The sequence below is a fragment of the Balaenoptera musculus genome, chromosome 19, assembly GCF_009873245.2.
Source record: "Balaenoptera musculus isolate JJ_BM4_2016_0621 chromosome 19, mBalMus1.pri.v3, whole genome shotgun sequence".
Classification (NCBI taxonomy): Eukaryota; Metazoa; Chordata; class Mammalia; order Artiodactyla; family Balaenopteridae; genus Balaenoptera; species Balaenoptera musculus.
Genome location: NC_045803.1, coordinates 59100731 through 59127199, shown reverse-complemented (window position 1 = coordinate 59127199; position 26469 = coordinate 59100731). Strand labels below are relative to the sequence as shown.

General features: G+C 50.0%; 1 protein-coding gene across 8 annotated transcripts in view; it reads right to left on the bottom strand.

Annotated features, from left to right (window-relative positions):
• The window catches only part of LOC118885779 (BTG3 associated nuclear protein), a 100957-nt gene that overhangs the window by 48680 nt on the left and 25808 nt on the right, over nt 1-26469 (bottom strand). For 6 of the 8 annotated variants that reach the window (XM_036834805.1, XM_036834801.1, XM_036834802.1 and 3 more), the window contains 4 exons: nt 26084-26222; nt 22593-22684; nt 18849-19048; nt 925-1041 (listed from right to left, as the gene is read on the bottom strand). In XM_036834805.1, the coding sequence (XP_036690700.1) occupies nt 925-1041; nt 18849-19048; nt 22593-22684; nt 26084-26153 (479 nt within the window). In that variant the 5' untranslated portion in view covers nt 26154-26222. The remainder of the gene's footprint in view (nt 1-924; nt 1042-18848; nt 19049-22592; nt 22685-26083; nt 26223-26469) is intronic. The other 2 variants (XM_036834804.1, XM_036834803.1) reach the window with 1 other exon arrangement.

Sequence of the window (26469 nt, the reverse complement as noted above, 5' to 3'; positions counted from 1 at the left end):
GCTCCCAACTAGCCCGCCGACAGAAACCACTCGAGTGGGTTAAAAAAGCCAGTCGAGGATCTCCTGGGGGGTAGTCTTACCACCACAGGGGACCCTGACACAGAACAGTAAGACGCTGCCAGGAAACCAGAACACCCGCCAGCTCCAAAAGCGCTCCATTACCCGGAGACACGCTACGCCTTCTGCATGACCTTTTCGACTTCCTTCGAGACGCTGCCGCGCACGGGGAAGGGGAGGTAGCGCGAGGTCCCTGCTTGCCGAGGCAAACCCTGGGGGGCTCCATCCTGGGGGCTGGACCTCGCTAAACGCTCCAGACCTGGCCACGACTCCGCCCTCGTGGGCACGAGGCACACGGACCCTCTGCTGCTCTGCCGGCCCACGGCCTCGGCCCGGAGCGTCCACGGCTGGGCTTCTGGGGGTCTGGGGCCCTGGGGAACCCGGGCTACAGCCAGGAAGAAGTGGGACCGGCTGCAGGAGGGCCTGTGAGACTCGCCGGGAAGCAGCGCGGTGAGGCCGACGCCGGCGGGGCGCCAGCACACGAGAGGTGACGGTGCCCTCCACGCACTCCCGCCTCTGACCCACGATACAGGCAAAGCGTCTCCAAAGAAAAAGGAGTGGAAAAGGCACCACCTCGAAACACCTCCACCACTTCTCCAACCAGAGGGGGCGTCGCCGACCCGACATGCTCGGACAGACAGACAGACAGACAGATGGGAGTGAGGTGAGAGGACGGGATCCGCGGACCATGGTGAGCACACAGGGCACCTCCCGCCAGCACACGCGGCAGTGGACACAGGCCGGGCCGTCCTCCCCAGACCCTGGCCACGGAGAACCCCGGGCCCAACGACACAGGCGCCCCAGGACGCCGCCCTGTCCCCGGGGCCCCGGCAGTGGCGGTGAGAGGTGGGGTGTCGTGCTACTGACTTGCTAATGATATTTTCCAGGGGATCCGGCGCCCTGCCGCTCAGGGGGTCTTCCATCTTGGCTACAACGGCGTTCTGCCGATCACTGTTGAGAATTACTGTAGTCTGGGGGACGACGCTAGGGAACAAAAGAATCACAGAAAAAAGAAGACCTTAACACGACAGCGTTCATTGTCAGAGCACAGAGTCATCAAAAGGCAGCGCCCACGCCCCGAGCTCCAGAGGGGAGGCCCCGGCAGGGCTGCACAACGTGCACAAGTGACACCGGGCAAGGGTGAGCCGGGGGTGGGCTTCTTAACGGAGAGTGTCTAGCTCTGCTCCTTGCTGGCATTGTCAGGAGAGTCGGGTTAGGAATATTTACATCTTTACAGAGAAGAGACGGAGGTGTCACAGCTGTCACTGTGCAAGGTTTCTGAAGGAGCAGGTCTGCATGAAAAACAGCTTGAGACTTACTACTCACTGCATCCGAGCGAATTCCCATCTGAAATCTAGGCTTTCGTGACCACTGTGCTTTATCAGTTTCCGTCCCAGGATGTGAGTGTCATGCACAGAAAGGGGCGAACACCCGTGGAGGGGCTGCAGGGGAACCACAGGGCATTGACCTCTGGGTTCTGCTGGGCCAGTGCAGGAACCACAGCCAAGGGTCCGGGGACTTTGCTTCGAAGGAAAAGATGCTACAAAAGAATTGTGCCCCACCGGGGGCTCTTCCCGGAGGGAGACGTGTGTTTATTTATTTATTTATTTATTTTTTGAGACACGTGTTTAAACACGCGGGAGCCAACGGCTCGTCTCTAGGCACAACAGTCGTCGAGATTTTTTGCTCATTAACCTTCCAGCCCTCAGCGCTTCCCGCCATGCTTTGTGCAGAAAGAACAGGCACTCGAGATGTACAGCAGTGTTACCTGAGAGCAATGTCATGCCTGGATCTCACCCTCCAAAAACAACTCGGGAACCCTGATTTTACAGAAGGAAAGCTCATGAACCCAAAAGCACCCATGAGAACCCAGCCCCTCGTCCCAGCCACACCCTGTTAAATGTCCCCAAAATCAGAGGCACAAATGGCACCATTTCATGCTGAAGTGAATGGCAGGACCACAGGGTATTTTCCTAAAATAGAAGCATAATCACCTGCATTCCACTCAAAGGCATTATCATTTTCTCGGCCATGCTACTTAATCATCAGTGACACCTGAAATAACCCACCAAATCCTGACCACCTACCCACAGGTCAGGCACCACAAGTGACCAGGTGGCCTCTGACTTGGTACCGAGGTCACACACAGGGTACCCACACAAAGGCGTTCCCTCTCACCCTGATAGGACATCACGATGGACATGAGCACATTCAAGGTCTGAGATGTCTGCCGGAAATAAACAGGTTAAAATGGATTCACGCCAACATCCGGCAAAGTCGTTAGACTGAACATACCTCTGTTTCCTAAAGGACCTTAAGATCAAGGAAATGCTGGTCTGAGACAACCAGCTTCAAGCTGGAGCACAGGGAGCCTCGGGACGCCCGACCGTCGGGGGTCCCTGGGTGTACAGACCCCGCAGGGCCTCAATTCCTAGATGCCCTCCTTCCAGAACGTTCTATGTCCTAAAGATGATGCCCCAGGAGAGCACCTCTGGCCAATGTGGTTGTTCCCTTTCACAAAGCCTCCCCGCAATCATATTCAGGCACGCCGTCCATCCAGACGTAAGACAGCAGGCGCTCTGCGGGGGTCACTCCTTACCACTCGCCTCTAACGAAGCGCACGGAGGACCTACTTAGTGTTTCAGCTCACAGATAATCAAAGTAATCTGTGATGACAGACCACTAAGATTGCTGGCACACACCTGCAAGAAATGAGGACCTCCTTCATCTCCCACATATTTATCTATGTAAACAAAGTTTCTCAGAACTTCAAACTATAAAAACTGAAAACAGAAGTGGAACCAACACTGAACCCTGCGTCATTTTAAGCGATAGATTACTCATAACCCTCCAGAGATTCAGGAATTAACTAACACTAAAGCCCCATCCATCTCAAGGGGAAATTCACAATACTGCATTGTTAAGAGTTAACTATAAACTGGTAATAATTTACCCTGTTTTGTTCAACCGTGTACTAAGAACCGTAATGAGACCTCAATCCAGAAGAGCTTCTTTTTTTAACCCTCCAGGCCTCAAGGTTACAGGAAATACATTTTTCAGCTTCAATTTCTATCCGTATTTCTGTTGGAAAGGAGTGTACCAGCCTGGTTGACAGGATAAAATTTTGTGAAGGAAATGAAATGGGAATGAAAGTTCAAAAAGCAAAAGGGACAATGTAAAATTGGACTGTCCAAAGCTTATTCATCAGGGAATTTTTTTTAATGGATGACGGTATTTAGATTATAACGGAAACATTTAAGTGGGCAATGAATCTGTTTTTAAATACCAATATTAATATTACAGAAAATACACCTTTCCACTAATGCAATTACGTCAACCTCAAATTGTACAACTTAATGTTTTGTTTTTCAAAAATTATGGAACATCCACATCACATTAAGAAGACAGCAGTAGTCACCCTGAGCGTCCGTGTGGAGCAACTGTCACAGCACGTCAGGGTCCTGCCGAGGCCGAACCACAGCCCCAGGTACCCAGTCAGACGCGACTCTGAGTGCTGCTGGGAAGGGGCTCTGCAGATGTGATAGAAAGTCCCAGTTGGTTGATGTTAAATTACTCGAGAGGCAGATCACCCTGGGTGGGCCTGGCCTGATCGGGTGAGAGCTTTAAAAGGCAGTTTAGGGGCTTCCCTGGCGGTCCAGTGGTTAGGACTCTGCGCTTCCACTGCAGGGGGCACAGGATCGACCCCGGGTTGGGGAACTAAGATCTCACATGCTGTGTGACACGGCCAAACTAAATAAATAAATTAAATATTTAAAAAAATAATAATAAAAGGCAGCTTAGGCTTCCCCTGATCCTGGAGACTCCAAACAGCTCTTGCCCATCGGGTGCCACCTGGTGACGGTGCCCCCTGCCTGTCCACCTGCCACACAGCCTGCGCACGTGCTCGGCTGCCTCCACAGCCGTGTGAGCCAATTCCGCGTGGGAAGCCCCTTAGAGTGGGTGCTGGCTGTCCCCACACACACCCCTCCCACCGGTCCTGCTCCCCTGGGAATCCCGTGTAAGCTGCAGCGTGACACTGAGGGCGGGAAAGCGACACTGGGACCCTGCTGGCACCGACCCCAGGCCTCGTTCAAATCGCACCAGTCTCCGCGTGTGCCTGTCATGCTGCCCCCCAGACACGCCCACCCTCCCTCCCCGGCGCGTCCCCGCACCCACTAACCTGCTCCCCGTCTACCGCTCGGACGCTCGGAGGATGTCACAGAGATGGGAGCATAGGGCGTGTGACCTCGGAGACGCCTCTGCTGACACCTCCCAGGCGGCCAGGCCCGAGCATGTGCCTAGGGGCACACTCGCATGTTTAACCTTTCACCCAGACAGGGGCTTTCGGGGTGTTTGCAGGTTTGGTTATTACAAACAAAGCTGCCATGGACATTCGTGTGGAGGTTCTGTGTGAACATGAGTTTCCATTTCTCTGGGATAAGTGCCCAGGAATGTGCTTCCTGCGCCACACGGTGAGGACATTTTAACTTCGAGAAATCCTTCCGATCTGTTTCCAGAGCTGCTGCCCCGTCTTACAACACGCCTACCAGCAGCGGCGAGAGGCCCGGGGTCTCCGCGCCCTGCTGGCATCTGGAGGGGTTCCTGTTGTGTCTAGCTGTCTCCTAGCCTCGTTTCCCTTGCTGAGCGTCTTTTCACGTGCTTACTCACCATCCACGTCTCCTCTCTGGTAAAATAGCTGTTTCTGTTTTCTGCCAACTTTCGAATTGGATTGTTTGACTTTTTACTGTTGAGTTTTGAGAGGTCTTTATTCTAGACATTCCACTAGTCCTTTATCAGATATGTGGTTTGCAACAGTTCTCCTGGTCGGTAGCTTGTCTTTTCAGCTCCTAACAGGTCTTTAAAGGAAAGTAAGTTTTTAATCTTGATTGAGTCCACTTTCTCTTTTATTTTTCGTGGATAGTGCTTTTGGTGTGACTGTCTCAGAAGCCTCTGCCTCGCCCCAGGTCCCAAAGGTTTTCTCCTGTGTCTTCATCCCAAAGTTTTACAGTTTTACATTTTATGTTGCAATCTGTGATCCATTTTAAATCAATTGCTGTTCAAGGTGTGAGGTTTCCACCGAGGTTCATTTCTTTCATTTTGCCTGTGGAAACTGCTCCCGCACCATTTGTTCAAAAAGCTGTCCTTCCTCCATCAAACTGCTTTTGCACCTTTGTCAAAATCTAGCCGGCATATTTGTGTGGGTCTATTTCTGGGCTCTCTATTCAGTTCCACTCATCAATTTATCTATTCCTCGGTCATTCTGGTTTTTAAAACTTTATGTGCTCAGTTCAATCTTTCACAATCTTAAACCATTATCTATACCTTTACTTAGAACTGAATGTCAGTTTTCAAAGTTCCTGTTAAATAAAAACTTAACCAAAAGGGAAAAGGGCAATGCCTAGACCCACAGACCATCCTGACTGTTTTAATTCTAAGATGAGGCTAATGTGCGAGCTGAACACTCCTGCCTAATTCTAAGATTATGCTAGTTACACACAGCTGAACACTCCTGCCTAAGTACATTATCATTCACAAGTAAAGCACGCCCTACAGCTTGTGACCTGTGACCCCGTGCCGAGGGCTGCCCGCCCCGGCAGACAGTGACCGCGAGCGCAGGGCCCCCACCACCTCCGCGGGGCAGTCACGCGGGGGCCGCCCCCCTCAGGCAGGACTGCCCCAGGGCCCCGCGTGCAACAAAGCCTCAAAGCTGGAGCGGGCACCGTGGTACCTTCCCCACGCAGACAGCCAACAGCCCGTCCAAGATCACACAGCTACTCAGTGGCAAAGGCAGGTTTGAGCCCAAAGTCCTCAAGTGGCAGAGCCAAAGTTCTTTACCAAAGTCAGTGAAGCCGGACCTGCACCCCACGACTCCCTGAGCGTCAGAATCTCCTGGGGAAGCGAGGGCCTGCCCGGAGAGCCTGGACTTCTCTTTTTTTAACAATTCCCCCAGGTGATCCTGATGGGTGCCCCTGGTTTAAAACAACACCAAGCACAAAATCCCTGCCCACTGCTCCCAGTAGCACCAGCTTCCCCCAGAGCCCACCCGGTCCAGCCCACTGTGCGACGTGACCTTCCGTCTGCTTTGTTCAGTGATGCATCCCGGCTGCGCAGATGAACGCCCAGGACACCGGCAAGCCTGTGTGTTCAAGGAGCAGCCTCAGATCTGAGGGGCAACCTCGGGCTCACTCGGCTGGTCCATACGGTGAAAAAAAAGAACAGAGCAGGCGCCCATAGACGCGAGGCCCAGAGCACAGCCCAGGATGCCGTCTACACTCGGGGCAACCTGCGTCCTGAGGGCTGACTGGGTGCGCCCAGCAGGCACCACGAGGCTGGCTGATGTCGGACGCTCGGTGAATGATGAGGGTTAGTGTTAGTGATTTCTCACCCTCCCGGGGTCGCTGAAGATCAAGGAACACTAAGCACTCACACGCGTCATCCCCTCACAGCAACCCTCGCTTACGATTTTTATTCTCCTTTGACTGATGAAGAAACTGATGCTTAGAAAGAGTAGAATCTGCCCAAGGTCTCATCACGTACAGGTGACGCAGCCTGGATTCAAAACCAAGAATCTCTCATGCCCTTTGCCACTTGTCGGTGGAGAACAGGAATAATCCTATTTCAACTACTGCTACCACTTACCCTTTCAGTGCTGGGGATTTTAATGGTTTTATTTTGATGGATTTAAAACCAAATATCTTCAGCTTTCAGAGCTGTCCTGGGAAACATTTTCCAAGTTCACTTACAAAGTGGCCTTCAACTTCCCCTCAGTTTCAGGAAACTGCTTTGTGAGTAGGTCAGAACACCCTGTGCTGCTGTCCTAAAACACCGACTCTTCTGCCCCTTGCTCATCAGTCCCACCATGTGACCATGGTTTGAATGGACACCGAGGTTGCCATCAGTGAACCAGCGGCCACGGGCGTGGCTCAGGGTGGGCGGGGGCAGGTCAGGCATGGGGTCAAACCCCACCAGCACTCCTTATGCTCCCTGGCGGAACGGGGTCCCTTGGGAAAAATCAGGTCTGTCCAAGCAGCACAGTCACCCCTTATTTCCAGTTTCCAAGGAGCAAGAAGAACGTCCACGAGCGCTGACCGTGAGTTCTCTGAGCAAAAGCTCATCCGGGAGAGGAGACCCGCCGCCACCCACAGCAACGCGCCATGGACACCAAGATGCTCTAGGGCTGGGGCCGGGCTGGCGCGTCCCGAGCGTCCACAAGTGGGCGTCCACACAGGCTGGGGGCACTGCCGTCTTAGGAGAAACTTCTAACCTTCCCAAGACAAGCCTAGGCGACTTAAAATGCCCAAAGGCGAGGCTGCGCGGCGGGGGGGCGGGGCCACGGTGTCTGCACCAACTCCCAGCCGGCAAAGCCAGCCTCCAGTGTGACCTGCGACCGCAACTGCGCACAGCACCGCGGTTCACAAGGAGCTGCCGCCTGCAGCCTGTGGTGAAAGGGACGCTCACGTACTGAGGTATGGGCATCACTCTGGCCCACACCTGCGTCAGCTGGACTTTGCGGCCTAGCGGACACTCACTGTACATATGCTTTAACCACTAAAGAAAGGCCACAGTGCTCAGAAGCAGAGAGTGTCCATGCGAAAATACCACGAAATGCCCCCTCCCTGGGAGGCCGGTGCTGCTCCTCCTTCCACGGTAAGCGCCCCTTCCCAGGGGCCAAGGCCACGCCGGCTCGCTGTGCGCAGGCTGGTCTGTCCCGCGGGAACCCTGAAGCAGTGCGTGTGTCCCTGACCTGTCTGATGCTCCCTGTTCTGACAAGATATGAAACTGTGCTGAAAACCCTGCTTCTCTGGAGCAGTCTTCTGTGCTATAGTCCTTAGTTTCACTCACGAAAAACTCTTCTCTGTTCATATTATAGATTGTTTATTGATTATTTTCGTCAACACGTGAGTGAGGCAGTCAAGTCGGACATTATTTCTGCTCACACAGTGATGCCCAGTTTTGTTTTCTGTGGTGGGGGAGGAGTTCCAGCCGAATATTAAAAAGTGTGTGGGGCTTCCCTGGTGGCGCAGTGGTTAAGAATCCGCCTGCCAATGCAGGGGACACGGGTTCGAGCCCTGGTCCGGGAAGATCCCACATGCCGCGGAGCAACTAAGCCCGTGTGCCACAACTACTGAGCCTGCGCTCTAGAGCCCGCGAGCCACAACTACTGAGCCTGTGCGCCACAACTACTGAGCCTGCGTGCCACAACTACTGAGCCTGCGAGCCACAACTACTGAGCCCACATGCCACAACTACTGAAGCCCACGCACCTACAGCCCATGCTCCGCAACGAGAGAAGCCACCACAGTGAGAAGCCTGCGCACTGCAATGAAGGGGAGCCCCCGCTCGCCACAACTAGAGAAAGTCCACGTGCAGCAATGAAGACACAATGCAACCAAAAATAAATAAATAAAATGAATCTTAAACAATAAATAAATACAAAAATAAAAATAAAAAGTGTGTGAAAGTGTTTGCCTTCCTCTCTCCTACCACTGAGCCTCACTACAGTATATCTGCTGACACTGATCCTTCTGCAATTCAAAATTGTCACTCATCCAGCTCAGTTTGGGAAGTGTGTATAATATTAATTTTCTGAGTTTCCTGTAACCCTCTACTGACAGAAGCAAGCTCGCAAGAATCTCAAGTAATCCTCTTTTCTGCTTATGAGAATATGCCAGCAGGAGGATAAGGCACATATCCTTGGCTTTCCACTTATAGTCCTGCCTCACATACAAGAACTGGGGTCCTAGTAAAATACGAAATTGTGTCCCACGTATTGTACTTACAAAAAGATTTTTTTTTACTTTTTTACCAGGATCCTAGAGTTTCAATAAGAGTAAAAAAAGAGGGGTCGGGGGGACACTCCTCAGTTAAACAATAAAACCAGATGCCCCGAGGTCTTCACACCTGAGAGGCAGATAGGCTGGGGTCCACCATGACCCCCTGCCCCCTTTCATAGGTGCACCTGTTCTGGGAGACGCCGCACAGCCAGGCTCCATTTCCAGGTGCCTTCCACGCAAAGGTAGCCCTGGGACAAGTGCTCACGCATCCCAGAGGCCTTAGGGGGTAGGATGGAGGGCATGGGGCCTCAGATCCCTGCGGGCAGAGCAGTGGGAGGACCAGAAATGCGACTCGGCACCAAGAACATGAGCAGGAGGCACAAGTCTCAGGGGTCCTGGGCTGTGGGAGTTCACGTAATCCAGCCAACACCCGAGCATCTAAACAGTCACTAACACTTGTCTTAAAGGGTTTATTTCTCTAGCTTGCAGGTTAAAGATTAAAAAGTCATAAAAACCAGGATCCAAAAAAATACTCTTAGGGATAAGAATAAATTAGCATTAAAACTTTGTTTCCAATATCAAAGGGGATGAGCAAAATACAGTGTAAAACCAATTCCCCCAAAATAACCAACTGCACCAGAGAAATGGGGTAACCTGCTGCCACGAACGTCAAACCCCAGCTGCCTGGAGCCAACAGGGCCCAGAAGGCGCGTGGGATCCAACCCGCCCCCACCCCACAGAAGCCACAGCGCCCAGGACAGGACTCTGCAAGTGCAAAGCCACAGCCCCGAGCCAGCAGAAGAGCTGTGCGTCCCTTCTTCTCCTTCCCGAGGAGCTGCAGAGACGCCTGCTCTCAGAAAGGCAGGCCTGGGACTGGGGGACACCCCGGGCAGCCAGACCCTGGCGCCCACAGCTCCGACCCCAACGAAAGGAGAGAGGGCGCCTCTAGGACTGGGCAAGGGACGTCTTGCACAGCCCGAAAGGAAGCACTCGAACCAAACAAAAGACCCACAAGGTGGGGGGGGGGGTGTCAAAGGCCACGGGAGCCCCCGAAGAGCACTCCCGCCGGCCACAGCTGGAGCAGCATGAGCCCCAGCGTCCGCCCTGAGCCCAGTGCCTGAGGGGCGGACGCTCCCCGGGAGGCAGAGCGCGACCGCGGCTCCCTGAGCGGGGCTGGCGCAGGGCCCGGGGAGGACAGCGCCTGCGCAGAGGCCAGGCCTGCTGCCGCTCAGCCCCGGGACCCGCCTCCACACCACACAGGCCACGCCACGCTGCACCCCAGCAGAGGCGGTGGGAGGCCTTCACCTCTGCGACCGCCCTCCCCAAGCCACCAGGGGCACCCCACGAGACACCTGACCAGCGCACCCCAAAAAGCCATACAGACAAGGGGCTGAGTAAGTGCCACAGGCCAGGAGCCCGCGGAGACTCAGCAACTGAATGTCACGTGGACCTACAGTGAAGAGAGAATATTATACAAATAAACTCCAGAGTTTCAACAAACAGGAAATCTCCTGAGGGACACAAATCAAACAACACCGCCTCAAGAAGTTCCACGTTTATTAAAGTTCTGTATTTATTAAGGAGACTGAATTCATAATTAAAACCTAGGCCAGATGTCTTCACTGGCAAACTCTACCAGATAGTTAAGGAAGAAATGAAACTAATCCTATAGAAACACTTTGAGAAAACAGACGATGGGGCTTCCCTGATGGCACAGTGGTTAAGAATCCACCTGCCAATGCAGGGGACACGGGTTCGAGCCCTGGTCCTGGAAGATCCCACATGCCTCAGAGCAACTAAGCCTGTGTGCCGAAACTACTGAGCCTGCGCTCTAGGGCCTGTGAGCCACAACTACTGAGCCCACGTGCCACAACTACTGAAGCCCGCGCGCCTAGAGCCCATGCTCTGCAACAGGAGAAGCCACCGCAATGAGAAGCCCGTGCACCACAACGAAGAGTAGCCCCCGCTCGCCGCAACTAGAGAAAGCCCAGGCGCAGCAACGAAGACCCAACGCAGCCAAAAATAAATAAATTAATTAATTAATTAATTACTTTTTAAAAAAAAACGGACAATGAGCTCACCTTCTGAGGCGAGCATTATCCTGATAACAAAACAGATAAAGACACGTCAAGAAAGAAAACTAAAGACTAATACAGTCCATGAACAGAGATGCAAAAATCCTCAACCAGATATTAGCCATCACTCCAAAAACATAAAAAGGTACTACCCTATGATCAAGTCAGGTTTTATTACGACAGAAATGCAAGGCTGCTTTAGTATCCAAAATCAATCAGTATAATTCACCGTAGAAACAGAATCAAGAAGAAAAACCAGGGCTTCCCTGGTGGCGCAGTGGTTGATAATCTGCCTGCCAATGCAGGGGACACGGGTTCGAGCCCTGGTCTGGGAAGATCCCACATGCCGCGGAGCAACTAGGCCCGTGAGCCACAACTACTGAGCCTGCGCGTCTGGAGCCTGTGCTCGGCAACAAGAGAGGCCGCGATAGTGAGAGGCCCGCGCACCGCGATGAAGAGTGGCCCCCGCTTGCCACAACTAGAGAAAGCCCTAGCACAGAAACGAAGACCCAACACAGCCATAAATAAATTAATTAATTAATTTAAAAAAAAAAAAGAAGAAGAAAAACCAAATGTCATCTCAAGTAGGTACATAAAAAGCATGTAAAAATTCAATGCCTGCTCAGGACAAAAACTCTCACAAAATAAGGAATCTAAGGGAAATTCTTCAACCAGATAAAGAGCAGCTATGAAAAATTTACAGCTAACATCACACTTAAGGGTGAAAGGTTGGATGCTTTCACTCAAAGACCAGAAATAAGGTAAAAATATTTTTTAAAAAGTATACACTGAAATGGAGATCCTAGCCAGTGCAGCAAAGTAAGAAAAGGTACAGAACTTTGAGAGGAAGTAAAACTTTTTTAAAACCCTACTGAAAAGCTACTAAAACAAGTGAATTTAGAAATAATTCAGAATAAAGGTCAGCAGAGAAAAGTCTACTGTATTTCTATATACTACCAATGAACATGCAGAAGTTAAAATTTAAAACACAATACCATGTATCAGAGCATCTAAAAGGGTGAAGTACTTAGAGATAAATTTAACAAATGCACGTAAGAGATTTACAATGAAAACTGTAAGACACTGCTGAGAGGGACTGAAGACCTGCGAATACGGAGAGGTGTACCTCGTGCGTGGGTCAGAAGACTCAGTGGTGTTAGGATGGCAGTTCTCTCCAAGTGGGTCTTCAGAGTCAGCACAACCCCAATCATGAGGCATGAGTTATCCTAAAACTAGAGAGGTACTCCAAATTATGAGAATGTGCATGATCTATTAAAACTTTTGACTATATCTGCTTCGGTGATTAGACTGTATCTCTAATCTGTAGTCATGAGGTTAACAATCCCCTAAATGGTATGTATGTAAACTGTATGTTTTCTTTGATCGGTAGCCCTGACATGTACAGGGTATCAGGATTAGGCCACCAGAAGTGTGCAGCTGTGAAAGGTAACCAACACCAGTCAGGAAAAGAAGTCATATGTACACAAAATTAAACAGAAATCGCAAAATTCAAAATTCGATAAGGAAAGGATGAAACAAATCCCTCATGGCTAAAACCAAACCATTTCTTCACAATTCAGACAACCCTATCCTGTCACAGTCCAAAGCCTATGAAATGCTGTACTTTTGGCCTTAAACTCTGAACGATGTGACCACCCGGAGACTCTGGGGCTGCACTGCCAGAACCAAGATGCCCAGGAGGAGGCCCCTCTTTACCCAGGAGCCACGAGGGCTCAAAAAACCAGAACAGCCTTTCCACAAACATCCATCAACATTCTTTTTTTTTAAAGACCCTCTGGGAAAGAAAACAAAGAATCAGCAATCAGCATATTAGAGGGAATTTAAATAATTTAATAATTTAAATAATTTTTTGATCAAATAGTTCAATTCTCTGTGGGTGGATAACCAGCTTAGAGGAAAAGAAAGAAGAAAACTTTCCCCTTACATGTAAACTTTCATCTTACGTGACACATGTCTCTGAAAGAAAAACTTTAAAAGAAATCACTTTCTTTTTTTTTTTTCCAGTTTTGAGTATTAAAAGAAGCCTCTCGGGACTTTGCTGGTGGTCCAATGGGTAAGACTCCGCGCTCCCAATGCACGGGGCCCGGGTTCGATCCCTGGTCGGGGAACTAGATCCCACATGCATGCCACAACTAAGAGTCCACATGCCGCAAGGAAGAAGCCCGCATGCCACAACTAAGAAGCCCACATACTGCAACTAAGAGCCCTCGTGCCGCAACTAAAAGATCCCACATGCCTCAACGAAGACCCGTGTGCTGCAACTAAGACCCGGCGCAGCCAAAATAAATAAATAAATAAATAAATAAATAAATAAATATTAAGGGGGGGGAAAAAAGCCTCTGATTCATTACAATTGTTTTAAAATTATAGGAACACACTAAAGCTTTAAAAGAAATGTTTAAGCTTTTAAATCTAAAAATTTGTTACATGTCAATAATATCTCAATAAATAAACCATTTGTACATTAAAAAATAAAGAAAAGAGGGACTTCCCTGGTGGTCCAGTGGTTAAGAATCTGCCTTCCAATGTAGGGGACGTGGGTTTGATCCCTGGTTGGGGAACTAAGATCCCACGTGCTGCAGGGCAACTACTGAGCCCGCATGCTCTGAAGCCCATGCGCCACAATTAGAGAGCCCACGCACCACAACTACTGAGCCCACGCGCTCTGGAGCCCATGTGCCACAACTAGAGAGAAGCCCGCATGCCGCAATGAAGAGCCCGCACGCCACAACTAAGACTAGAAAAATAAATAAATATTAAAAAATATATATATATATATATATATAAAACAAAAAAAAGAATAAAAATCAATTGCTTTTAAAAGAAACACAGGGTTTCCCTGGTGGCGCAGTGCTTAAGAGTCCGCCTGCCAATGCAGGGGACACGGGTTCGAGCCCTGGTCTGGGAAGATCCCACATGCCGCGGAGCGACTAAGCCCGTGCGCCACAACTACTGAGCCTGCGCTCAAGAGCCCGCGAGCCACAACGACTGAAGCCCGCATGCCTAGAGCCGGTGCTCCGCAACGGGAGAGGCCGCCGCAATGAGAGGCCCGCGCACCGCAACAAAGAGTAGACCCTGCTCGCTGCAACTGGAGAAAGCCCGCGCCCAGCAACGAAGACCCAACTCAGCCAAAAATAAAAATAAATAAATAAAAGAAACACAAGCATTTTTCTAGTTAATCAGTATGTTCAGTTCATGAAAACGAACAAACCTGAACCAGCTGGCTTTGAGTCACTCTCAGTAATCTGGCTCCACAGGACCCCGCTGGGCAGCAGGGACAGCTCCCTGGGTCCCCACACTGCACATGGGCACTCGCACTGGCCTCCCAGAGGGCATCTACCAGGACAGCAACCCAGGTGGACCTGCACCCCAGGCTCAGCTCGGTCCTACCTACTGCCCGTCCTTCAAGTGGCTGTGCCTGGCCTCAAAGAAGCTCAGAAAACGGGGTTTTACATTAATCATATAAACGTCCCTGTCCACACACTTGATCCCGTCACGCCACACAATTCAATGGAGGCCGTTCCTGAAATGCTCACGAGGGCACGTAAAGGGTGAGCTGCCAGGTACTGAGTTGTGCAGCTCGTCACAGAAAGCTTCGGCGCCTGCCCCTTCCAATGCCAGCGCGACACAGCTTTAGGGTTGAAACCTCACGTCGCTACACCTAGGATCACAATGAGGCAAAATCCCAATTTACGGCACACTTACAAGGAGGAAAAAAAGCACCCACCTAAAAGAATTCAAGTCCATTTTTCTTTTTCCCAAGTAGAACACCATTGCTGAATGAAACCCCATCCAAGTAACCTTACAAACATGTTTATTACAATGATTAAGCTTTAGCATCAAAGAAAAAGGTTTTCTTTCTTTCTTTCTCTTCTTTTTTCTTGAATTTATTTAAAGGATCTCATTCAGGCGTAGAACCTGAAAAATCTGGATCCAAAATGCCAAATAGGGTTGGCAGCAGTCCACTGCCTTCTGTGCTCTGGGAATTCAAGAGAATAAATAAATAATTCTCAGAGCTGATAGCAAAGTCTAGTCCAGGCCAGTTTTAATTAGAAATAACCCACAGGCGAGTGGATTTTGGTGCGTCCCACAGCTGCAGGGCTGCTCTGGGCCAGGTGCGGCCTCTCCGAGTGGAGGGGTCAGGGACGCTGCAGTGGACGACAACTCACCCACCATCCAGGGTCCTCGTCACAGCCGACAAGCCCCTCAGGGTCGTCCTCGTTTGTCCTGGGAGATGACAGACTTCCCAACAACACTCACAGCCAGTGCCAAGTGGCCTAAGGAATCTTAAGTTATTTTTTAAAGCACATGATCCGGATATAAAATAATCTGGGGTTTATATGCTTCTAACTGTTATTTTAAGTATCTGAGGTACAAAGTACTTGTAGAAGTACTTTATTACTCAGAATGTTAACCAATTTTTCATTGTTTTTTGGAGACTTCCTTTTCTGTGTTCTACAACCCACACTTAAGACACACATTTCTCATTTACTTATGTGTTTATAAATTAGTCATTTTCTAATTTAAATATACACTTTTTTCATTGATATACTAGGATTGAATTCTTGACCTTTACTTCTCCCCAAATTTCCTTGTTAACAGCTTTCAATTACTGGCAATTTTTATTTCTCATTTTTAGAACATTCATGGAGGGAAATGCCAGATTTAGTATCCTCTTTGAAAATAATTCATAAACAACCTATTCTAAACTATATCTAAGAAAGCGAAGGAATGACCTTTCCTTCTATTAATCTAACATTAACTTGTATAAGTAATGGTTTTATTAACGATAGTAATAAATCTGCTGCCAACATACAATAAGTGTATTCTATAATGGGTTGATTTTATGTCACAATACGACCCTTTAAAACCAGAAAAGCTAACTGAGTTGGATTAACTAGATTATACATCTGAGTGTGTATTAGGAAACTTTACTCTGATCTCACCACTTGTCAATGCACACGGAGGTCTCTCCACGATGACAGCTTCTCCCCAGTGGAGGAAAGCACTCTGGGGTTCCTGACCGGGAGAGTCGCTAACACGCCCCCACGAGCCCCGCCCTCACCGGAATGCTGGAGAGAGAAGGGGCCTCCCTTCAGTCTGGAAGTGCCTCCCCCCAGGCAGCCAGCAGCGCCATCATCAGGCGGGACGTGGCCCGCGAGTCAGGCCGCGCTCAGCAGCAGGCCGGGCGTGGCCATGGCAGGTCCGTCACGGGCGTGCAGGAGAGGCCAGGGCTGGTGGCCCCTGCAGACCTGCCCTTCTCCCCCATCCTCCTTCTGAAGACGGGCAGACTGGAGACAGTACAACTCTGTGACTCAGCCCCGTCACCCCATGGTGTCAAACGAGGGCAACCTGCCCGCCGAGGCCCTGACACCCAGGGAAGCCCCAAACGAGCGGCCTCGGGGTCCAAGCACAGCTGCAGAGCCACCTGCAGCCCCGAGGACTCGTCCTCATCGCCCGACCTCATGGAACGGCCACAAACCACCGACGGTGGAGTCTGAGCGGCACGCCCCTGGGTCCTGACCTCTTCCCGACAAAGTGACACACCTCCAGGAGAGCCATCCTTACTCAGGGCAGGAAGCCTGTCTCACTCTCGCCTCACCTCTCAGAGCAACAGTCCTCGAGGGCAGGGCCCGGGGGCGCACTTGGTTATACCTGAGACCCCACGGGTTTAGCGGGCAGAGCCAAGGAGGCTGACAGCCTTCCAGGCATGAGACAGCCTCCCCGACAGAAACCTTTCCCACACAGATCTCAAAGGCCCCGTTCACGTGAGTGAACAACATGCTTCTCACTCTCTGAGCCCGGAATCTTACTCCATTCTACACTCATACACAAAGTATTTTTGGATAGTTTCAATATAAGGTGAATTTTCCCGGAATTTCACTATTGTTTGAGTCTAGAAAAAACTACACTTTGATTTATGTGAAACTTCATCAAGAACTGCTCATTTTACAATATTCTACCACCAACTGGTATCTGAGTCCCAGGGTGACAGCCCTCCCAGTTGCCAGCTCTAACATGGGAGGTTGGGTCCTATTCACTAACTCCTTATGTAGTTCCCCCAGCCTTTTCCATATCAAAATATATGTTATTGGGCTTCCCTGATGGTGCAGTGGTTGAGAATCTGCCTGCTAATGCAGGGGACACGGGTTCGAGCCCTGGTCTGGGAAGATCCCACATGCCGCGGAGCAACTAGGCCCGTGAGCCACAACTACTGAGCCTGCGCGTCTGGAGCCTGTGCTCCGCAACAAGAGAGGCCGTGATAGTGAAGAGGCCCGCGCACCGCGATGAAGAGTGGCCCCCGCTCGCCGCAACTAGAGGAAGCCCTCGCACAGAAACGAAGACCCAACACAACCAAAAATAAATATAATAAATAAATAAATAAAAGATTACTATTAAAAAAAAAAATATATATATATATATGTTATTTTATTACACATGACCATCCTTTTATTTCTCCTTACATTAATTAAGACATTACATTAGTTTTTTAATTATATTTTCTAAACATTGCATTTTAGGGTATGAGGGCATTACAAAAAAATTATTCTTTAAAAAAGGCACTGGCTGGGACTTCCCTGGTGGCGCAGTGGTTAATACTCTGCGCTCCCAATGCAGGGGGCCCGGGTTCGATCCCTGGTCAGGGAACTAGATCCCACATGCATGCCGCAACTAACAGTTTGCATGCCGCAACTAAGAGTTTGCATGCCACAACTAAGGAGCCCGCCTGCTGCAACTAAGACCCAGCACAACCAAATAAATAAATAAATAAATAAATGGACAACCAGCTTCTTTAAAAAAAAAAAAAGGTACTGGTCCTGGTAGGTCTGAGCCTCACTGCCCGCAGACAGGACACACTCCACAAATGTTCCCTGGGAGAAAAGATACGGCTGACCCGTCAGGACAAGGTATAAACACAGGGTGAATCACCACGGACCAACAGGCCTTCCCTTTGGGGACAGAGACCCCTGGGGTCCCCCACCCCGGCTGGAGAGCAGCTTTCGGGGCCACGCAGGGTCTCCAACACCCCAGGACACTTCTGAGAGTTAACGGAGGCCCACACTGCAGGCGTCATCCACGGCTGTCCCAGGCAGACCAGGACAGGCAGCCACCTTGACACGAGGCACATACTCGAGCACCCTCCTCAAGCCCACGTGCCCCGGGGCACACGCGGGCGGACCTGCAGACGGGCAGCAGCCTGGCCGTGGCCCCCCCTCCTCTGAGCCCCACCGCCCTCCTCCGCAGACACACGGGAGAGAGGCAGCAGTCGGCCCAGAGAGCCGCGACAAGACCCTCGGTAAAAGCCCCGCGCTCTCGTCAAGCGCAAAGACAACTGTTGTCACCGTCACAGTGAGACTTCCTCGTAGCCCGCCGTGGGCAAGGATAAAAACCCCAATGGGGCTGATGGAAGGAGCCGCCCACGACCTGAGCTTCCGCTCATCTCAGCAGAGCCCCTGACGGTGCCCCGGACCAAGGACAGGAAAACAGGTCAGAGACAGACACACCCTTCCCATCGGCCCACAGTCTCCAGAAGCTTCGATTCAAACGGCACCTGAACTACTACACGTCACTACAGTTAGGCTCTAGATAGAAAAACAAAATACAGGCACAATAAAAACTACAGACACGAATGCAAAGTTTGATATACTCAAGTGAAATGTATAAAAAGCTACCTATGAAGAAAAAAATCTCTCAAGACTAGCCAGGTGGAACAGAAAAAAAAAGAGAAGAAACGAACGTACAGCTTCAAAGCTCCAGTGGGCCAGTTCCAAAGAAGAGAGGCACCAGCCTGGCTTATGTCAAAAAGAAACAGTGAGGACGACCCCAGCCGCCCCGCAGAGGCCCCGTGTTTCTGTCCAGTCTGACTAGGATCCTGCCCTGAAAGCGCCGAGGGGCCCGGGCCCGGGAAGGAGGTTCTTACCATCGCACTTTGTTGCAGGTCTGGGTGGCGCCGAGAGGAGAGCCCGCCACCATGGGCACCTGGATGGGGCTGTGCTGCTTGTTGGTGACCAGATCCAGTTTCTCTTCCAGTGATTTACATGTGGCCTCCAGAGCCTGCAGCTTCGCTTCAATGCTATCCAATCGCAAGCAGATTGTCTGGTTAATGGAATACAGGAATGACTGCAAGTGAAAAAAAAGAAAGCTTCAGGAAGGGCATCCTGAACTCCAAGGAGACAATTCCAAGGAACATCCAGCAGCTATTTCCCAGACTCAGCTGTGTCTATTCCCACAGAACAATCCCCGCACTTCAGCTCATTAGTTATAAGCCAGAAGCATTTCACTAAACAAGCTCGACCTTGTGCACTCACAACGTGACTACTTAATCGGGCCCTTCCTGTGTAGTTGCGGTTCCTAGTTACACTTAAGTCCGTATAACACAAGATGTAAGTGGACGTTACGACGCAAGTTTCTATTAATCAGTAAACTTACACATAAAACTAGTCAAATTCTACAATGAAAACAGATTACATCCAACATCAAAGCGGCCCGGAAACCCGCCTGCTCATGTTACGCTCCCCCGAGCCCCACCCCCAAGGTGAAATGTGGCGACGACGCTCCCGCGCGTGGGAGCAGCACGCCTGCCACCTAGTGGCCACAGAAAGAGCAGCCTCGCCTTCCACTGCCGCCACCCAAGTCCCGCCGACCACAGGGACGTGCGTGGCTCCAAAGGCAAGGAACGGCTCAGACAAACCCCGGACAGGAAGCTCGCCCCCTCCCACGGCGCGCACTCCTGCCCTGAGTCGGCAGGGACACAGAGGGAAGCAGGCTGCTCCCCGCTGGCCTCACCAGCTGATACTGGGACACGGGCGCCAGCCAGGAGCAAGCCCCTGGAGCGTCCAGCCGCCCAGTTCAGCAGTGAGGGGGCAGGGGAGGCGGCAGCCGAAAAGAGTGAAGAGTTCGTATTTCACCTTTTCTCTCTCCTTTTCTGCCCTTGACTTCAAAGGGAAAAATGCCCAGAGTGCCAGTCACATCAGCAGGAAGGGGAGAGACCGCGGAGAGCAGACGGGCACAGGGGCCATTCAGAGCAGACCGGGACCCCAGCGCACGGCGGCACGGAGGCCGGCCCCTCTGCCCACTAGCCGCGGCAGACCCACTCCGGCGGCCGCTCCCCTTCCTCATGGGAGGTGACCCCACAGCTAGAGCCACGTGGTCCATCACACCGTGCGGCTGGAATCAAGGCCCGGGAGGCGAGGAAAATGGATACTCTTATTCAGTGCTTTTAACAGACTGAGCTGATCTTTTGAAGAGTTTAAGCGCATCTAACTGCCCGGTCTGTACGTCAGTAAGGGCAGCAGTGGGGTAAATAAAACCCACACACTGTCCAACAACCTGCTGTGTCTCAAGCAATCACCCCCCTGACAAGTCCCATCGCGGGAGAGCTAACACATATGCGAGAGGGTGAAATCCCACGTCCTCCGCTGACTCCCCCCAGGAGGACGGGCCGTGGAGGCACGGCAGACCGTGAGAGGGTCACGTGGAGACACAGCATTGATGGCCCATCCCCTGAGAGCGACATCGAGGCAGCGCCCGAGGCCCACCCTGACCTAAGACGTCGTGACAACCAGTAGCCGCTGGCTGAAGTCTTGAGATACAATCACCGATGACCCCATTATTTTTTATAATTTGAAGACGTCAACCATGTGGCTCCCAAATTCCCTAAACACAGTGAAACCTCATTGTCTTAATTCTGAATTAGAAGTGATTCTGCCTGGAGTTTGGATGAACATCACTGTTATACACTAATAACACAACTTCACAAATTAATAAAACAAAGAAAGGCAGAGAATAGTACTTTTAAATAAGTCTTCTATATACAAGGGATATTAACCAAAAATCATCCAAATCTATTCCTTTTAAAGAGCTCTGAGCAACCTAAATGTCCATCGACAGATGAATGGATAAAGAAGATGTGGCACACATGTACAATGGAATATTAGCCATAAAAGGAAACGAAATTGAGTTATCTGTAGTGAGGTGGATGGACCTAGAGTCTGGCATACAGAGTGAAGTCAGTCAGAAAGAGAAAAACAAATACTGTATGCTAACGCATATATATGGAATCTAAAAAAAAAAATGGTTCTGATGAACCTAGTGGCAGGGCAGGAATAGAGACACAGACATAGAGAATGGACTTGAGGACACAGGGAGGGGGAAGCTGGGGCGAATTCCGAGAGTGGCATGGACATATATACACTGCCGAATGTAAAATGGATAGCTAGTGGGAAGCAGCCGCATAGCACAGGGAGATCAGCTCGGTGCTTTGTGACCACCTAGAGGGGTGGGGTAGGGAGGGTGGGAGGGAGGGAGACGCAAGAGGGAAGAGATATGGGGATATATGTATATGTATAGCTGATTCACTTTGTTATAAAGCAGAAACTAACACAGCATTGTGAAGCAATTATACTCCAACAAAGACGTATTAAAAAATAAAGTTAAATTAACCAATTTAAAGTGAAAAAAAATAAAATAAAGAGCTCTGGCAATCTGGTGAGCACACTTGTCCCAGCACACGAGTGCTGGGTTCAAGCCGGGGCCCGAGGCCCTGCTCACCGACCAGGGGACGGGGCTGAGGCAGGGCCGCTTTCACTGCACCTTATCCACGTCTGACTGCTGTGCTGTTTACCACACGCGCCTCTTCTGTGATAAAATGATAACTGCATTCTCTCTTAAGACATAATGTGGGGTTACTGAAGCAGCAGCCCTCTATCCATCAGTACGAAATAGAAATTTAACTGAATGTGTCTTTATACCACCCCACGTATCTTTACGCTCACGCTGCTTCTCCGTGTGAAAAGGGTGAGCCGGATGTTTCTAACCACAGGGTACAGGAGAAGTCGCTTAGGTTCTCTGCACTGCTGTCCTAACTTCTCACAGGTGCTGGTGTTTATCTCCGTGGCTCTGCGAACTGCAGACCAGACAAGCAAACCCAAGAAGCAGCCATCACCCACGACTGACTCAGCGGTTTCCCAGAACCCATCCAGCGAACTTTAAAATTGAGGTGACTTAAACGATAGGCACAAAAGTGCTTCATCACTAGTAGAAAATATTCGCCACAGGAATTGTGCACTTTCCCTCTGTGCACAATAGGTCCACGGGTCTACGAAGGAAGAGGCCTCATGTGGCAGCGATCCCAATTAAACAATGTGATTCTTCGAGGGAAAACGTCATGACTTTATGCATTTGTGGGGGGTTGAACAGTGACTCCCAGAAATCATACGTCTACATCCTCACCCCCAGAACTTACAAATGTGGCCTTTCTTGGAAACAGGATCTTTCCAAATGTAATCAAGTTAAGATGAGGTCATCCTAGGTTAGGGTGGCCCTAAATCCAATGAGACTGCCTTTATAAGAGACCGAAAAGGAGAGACACAGACACGGAGGAGAGACCACGTGAAGACGGAGGCAGATACTAGAGGGACGCGGCCACAAGGCAAGGGACGCCTGGGGCCCCCAGGAGCTGAAAGAGGCAGGAGGGACCCTCCCCCAGAGCCTCTGCAGGGAACTCAGCCCTGGTAACATCCTGATTTCAGACTTCTGGCCTCCAGGACTGCGAGAGAGTAAATTTCTGTTGTTTTAAGCACTCCCCGCTCCACCCCGCATTGTGATAATTTGTTATGGTAGCCCCACATAAGATACAAACAAAAACATACATTAATATTTTTACCTTTATAGAAGGGTCCTGGCAATTGATCTCTAGTCGCTGGCGTTTCAAAGCTGGTTCATCTTCGTCTGTCACTACGTGATTCTCCAGTACAACTGAAAATTAAAGGCAGAGACAAAAAAAACTTTAATACAAAAGGTTTCACATAGCTGTTTAATATTAAGATAGTAAACAGTTCTGACACCTTAAGTATAAAGGTGTCACCTTAAGGTTAAATGAGAAATGGCACAACCTGCTTCATATTTTACTTTTTACAGATTTAACTTAAAATTCTCAGTCAGGCAGAAAATAGGATCTCTCCCTAATCTCAAGAAAAACTGAGATACCGGATAAATTTTTTCGCTAATGCGCCACTGAGGTGACCCCAACACCAAGACTGCAGGCTTCTCACTCAATGCTCTATCCAGCTACCCTTTTCTGATAGAATCCAATCGCTAATAATGATTTCTTTCCGACTTTAAAATAAAGTCTTGTCAGCCGGCCACCTCATTCCAAAATCAAAGCCACTCTCTGAATATTACATTTTCTGAGGTGCTGGTCATCAAACTCGTCTCAAACGTAACACGCTAAGTTACAGGGAAAGCTGTTCCCCCCGGCCAGTGTGGCTGAAATCAAGGTCTCCCACCAGCACCTTCCAAGGGGTCTTCAGGGCTTCTCCTCGGATGAGCAACTCGGCCCAAGTTCAAGGCCGGCACAACATGGTCCCAAGCCCGGTGCCTTTACACCTGTATGTGCCAGGTGATTCGTCTCAAAACTCTAAACTCTTTACGCTGAACAGACCTGCGACTCTAACGAGAACCTGTCAGGGGTCCCAGGCGAGACCAGTAAGCTGGTTTCCAGAGGTAAGCTGTCACCCAAAGCTCTACCTCGCAGAAACCAGCCACGGGCCAACGATGCCAGAAGCATCCTGCTTACCAGAGGGCTCTGCATCGTACACTGTGTCTCCACACGTCAAACACCTCCATAAAATGTGTGGGAATGAGTTCTCATTAAGGTAAAAAAGGAAAAATCCGTGGCTACAAGTGCAAAATACAGGTTCTCAGAACCTTCATCGAAGCCTACCTACTCCCACTGGACGCTGGTAATTAAGAAAGGACTGGGAGGACGGGGGGACTCTGGCAACCGCTAGTCTAATCCCTTTAACTTGCTGCAATCCAGTCCAGAGAGGTTAAGCGACTTGACCAGGGTCACACAGCTGGCTTCCTGTAACTACAGGAAGAAGACTCCAAGCCCTTGGCAGAGCAAAGCACCTCAAGGCTGTAAGCAAAGGGCAGCGGAGCAGATGAGGGAAAGGAGACACAGCCCGTGGCGGTGACAGGGGCACACACCTGGGTTCCGGCGCTCACTTTCTACGGGACGCGGGGCTGCTAGTTTACTTTCTTCTTGGTCCTTTTTTACTTTGTTTTTTTATCGCTCTGCATGCATTACTTTTAAAATTAGACAAAAGAACTCAATGTTCATTTTAAAGCCATCACGATCACCTGGAATGACAGGCCCGATGAAATTTACAATCGTATGTGTGTGCAGATGGGCAAAGAGACTGCGGCCGCGTGGTGAGTGCGCGCAAAGTCACAAGAACCTAAGCATTTTGAGTTTAAATGGAAATCAGAAAAAAAACGGAAGGACATACATGCCAACAATTTAGAAGCAGTTTTATCACTAGGATTATGGGAAACTTTTCTTTCTTCTACTTGCTTGACTATACGTTTAAGTTTTACAAAGTTCACATTTTAGAAATGAGGAAAAAATCATCTCAATCTTAAACCCACTCAGGACAAACGTGTGGGACGCAGCACAGTGCTTGCCGGTGCTGGGGGAGTCCTCTGGGGCCAGAGATGGCAGGCCTCCTGTCTACGAAGGCCTCAGGGAGCCCCGCGCACAGTAGGTGTTCATTACACAGCCACAGCTATACTTCCCAGTTAGTTAAGGAACCCACACGGAACACCACCAGGGTCAGAAGTGACTTCTCTAATCCTTCTTTGGACTGTAATCTACAGAGAGAGAATTTAATTGGGAAGTAAACTGTCAGAATTTTAATAGTTCTAAAAATGCTTAAAATTTATATAACTGGAACATTTTTCTTTTACAGCATTGCAGTGTGAGTGTTTTCTAAAGAAACTGCCATCCACCCACCAAAATATGAACAGTTGTTTTTAAAATTGTGATGTACAGTGACAGTGTTGCTTTTTTTTTTAGTTCACTGGTTTCTGAGGTGCGGTGCTAAATGAGGTCAAGCCTTCACATTCTCGCTCTAAACAAACTGGTTCACTTTTACAGAGAAAACTGGGGTTAAACAGCTACATTCAGATGCCCTGACTTGGCTCAAGGATCTGGCAGGTCTTGATCCTGCCAGTTACCAGGTGATAGTGCTTCTTATAAACAAATCAGAGGCAAAATGACAAAAACTGACTAAAGAATAGCATTCGTGAAAGGGTGCCCCAATCTCTTTGTGACTGCTTGTTCAATCCCAAAATCATGTGCTACCCACCCTTCCATACATAACTAATTTCCCAGTGAAGCTTTTTCAACTAACACAGCAAAGAGATCATACAAGATAGACATCGTCACACTTTCTTATGAGATTTCTAAAAACTCTCTTTTCTGTGGGGAAAAAAGTTAGCATTTCAACTCTACTATTCCAGAAAGAATAACCAGACAACCAAAACACTATGTGATTTAATTGTGTACGCTTGTTATTTCAAACTTAACAGAAATATAAAACACATTAAACTTTATATATAAAAAATGGAGGACCCTTACTAAGAAATCCTTTTATAAAATAAAGTGCTAACAAAGTATTTCATAGGTGAAGTAGCTCAAGATGAAGTTCTTGAAATTTAGGGTTTCCCTTATAAAGTGTCTAATATCTAGTTAAAGTTCCAAAGTAGATGGGTGCCTTTAAAGTCACTAAGGAAAATTACCAGCCCTGGCAAAAGGGCAGGAAAGTCACCTCACAGAATAATCGGATAAAGCCTGTCTTACCAAAACTCTGAACATACACAGCGGTTCTGCTTCTGGGAACTTACCCTACAAAACTATCTGCTGCAATACGCAGCAAGGACCTTTGTAGCAGGATGTACTTAAAAGAAAAACAGTGCAAACGATGTGAACAGCGTCCCCGGGGAAGAGGTGGATGCAGGAGGGAGCACCTCGCAGGTGTCCCCGCGCAGGGCAGACCGTGCACAGCAGCGGAAGAGGCCCAGACGTGACCACAGGGGGCTTTAACGGGGAGTCAGGGGGGCGGGGGGCGGGGCAGGAGGAGGGGCCGGGGCTGGACAGCCACGTGCGGCGCGGAGGTGGGCCGAGGGGAGGCGGAGGGACCACCGGGATGGGCACGGGGCTGACAGAGCTCACGCGCTCTGGTCCGGGTTTTCCATACAGGGCACGCGCCGCTCCTTCTCTTGCTTTACTGAAGGGAGAGGAAACTTGTGGAAGCGCTTTGGGCTTTTACAGACTCGGGGGAGCGCCGGCTCCCTACTGCCCGCGCTCTGTACCTGGCTGGTCGGGACTCAGCTCCTCCACGGCGATCTGCACCACATCCGCCAGGTCCTGTTCTGACATCATCCAGGACGAGAGGAGAGTGGCCGGTCGATGGGCAGGAATCAGACTCACGAAGCACGGGGTTTCTGTCACCTAAAAACAAAAGCCAGGACAGCGGAGAGGGAGATGAACGATCGTGACCTTGAAATGCTGGAAACTGCTAGCCATGATCTGTATCCAAGAGGACACCAGAAGCCTGTGGGTTTTTTAAATATAGGGTTCTTCTTGCCCCAAACCACCAAAAGGTTAGTGCCCTTTGAGAACTGAGAAATGGCCCCCAAACATTTCTCACTGCCTCTGTCCTTCAGCACAAGACTAGTCCCCACCTCGTCAGTCCACT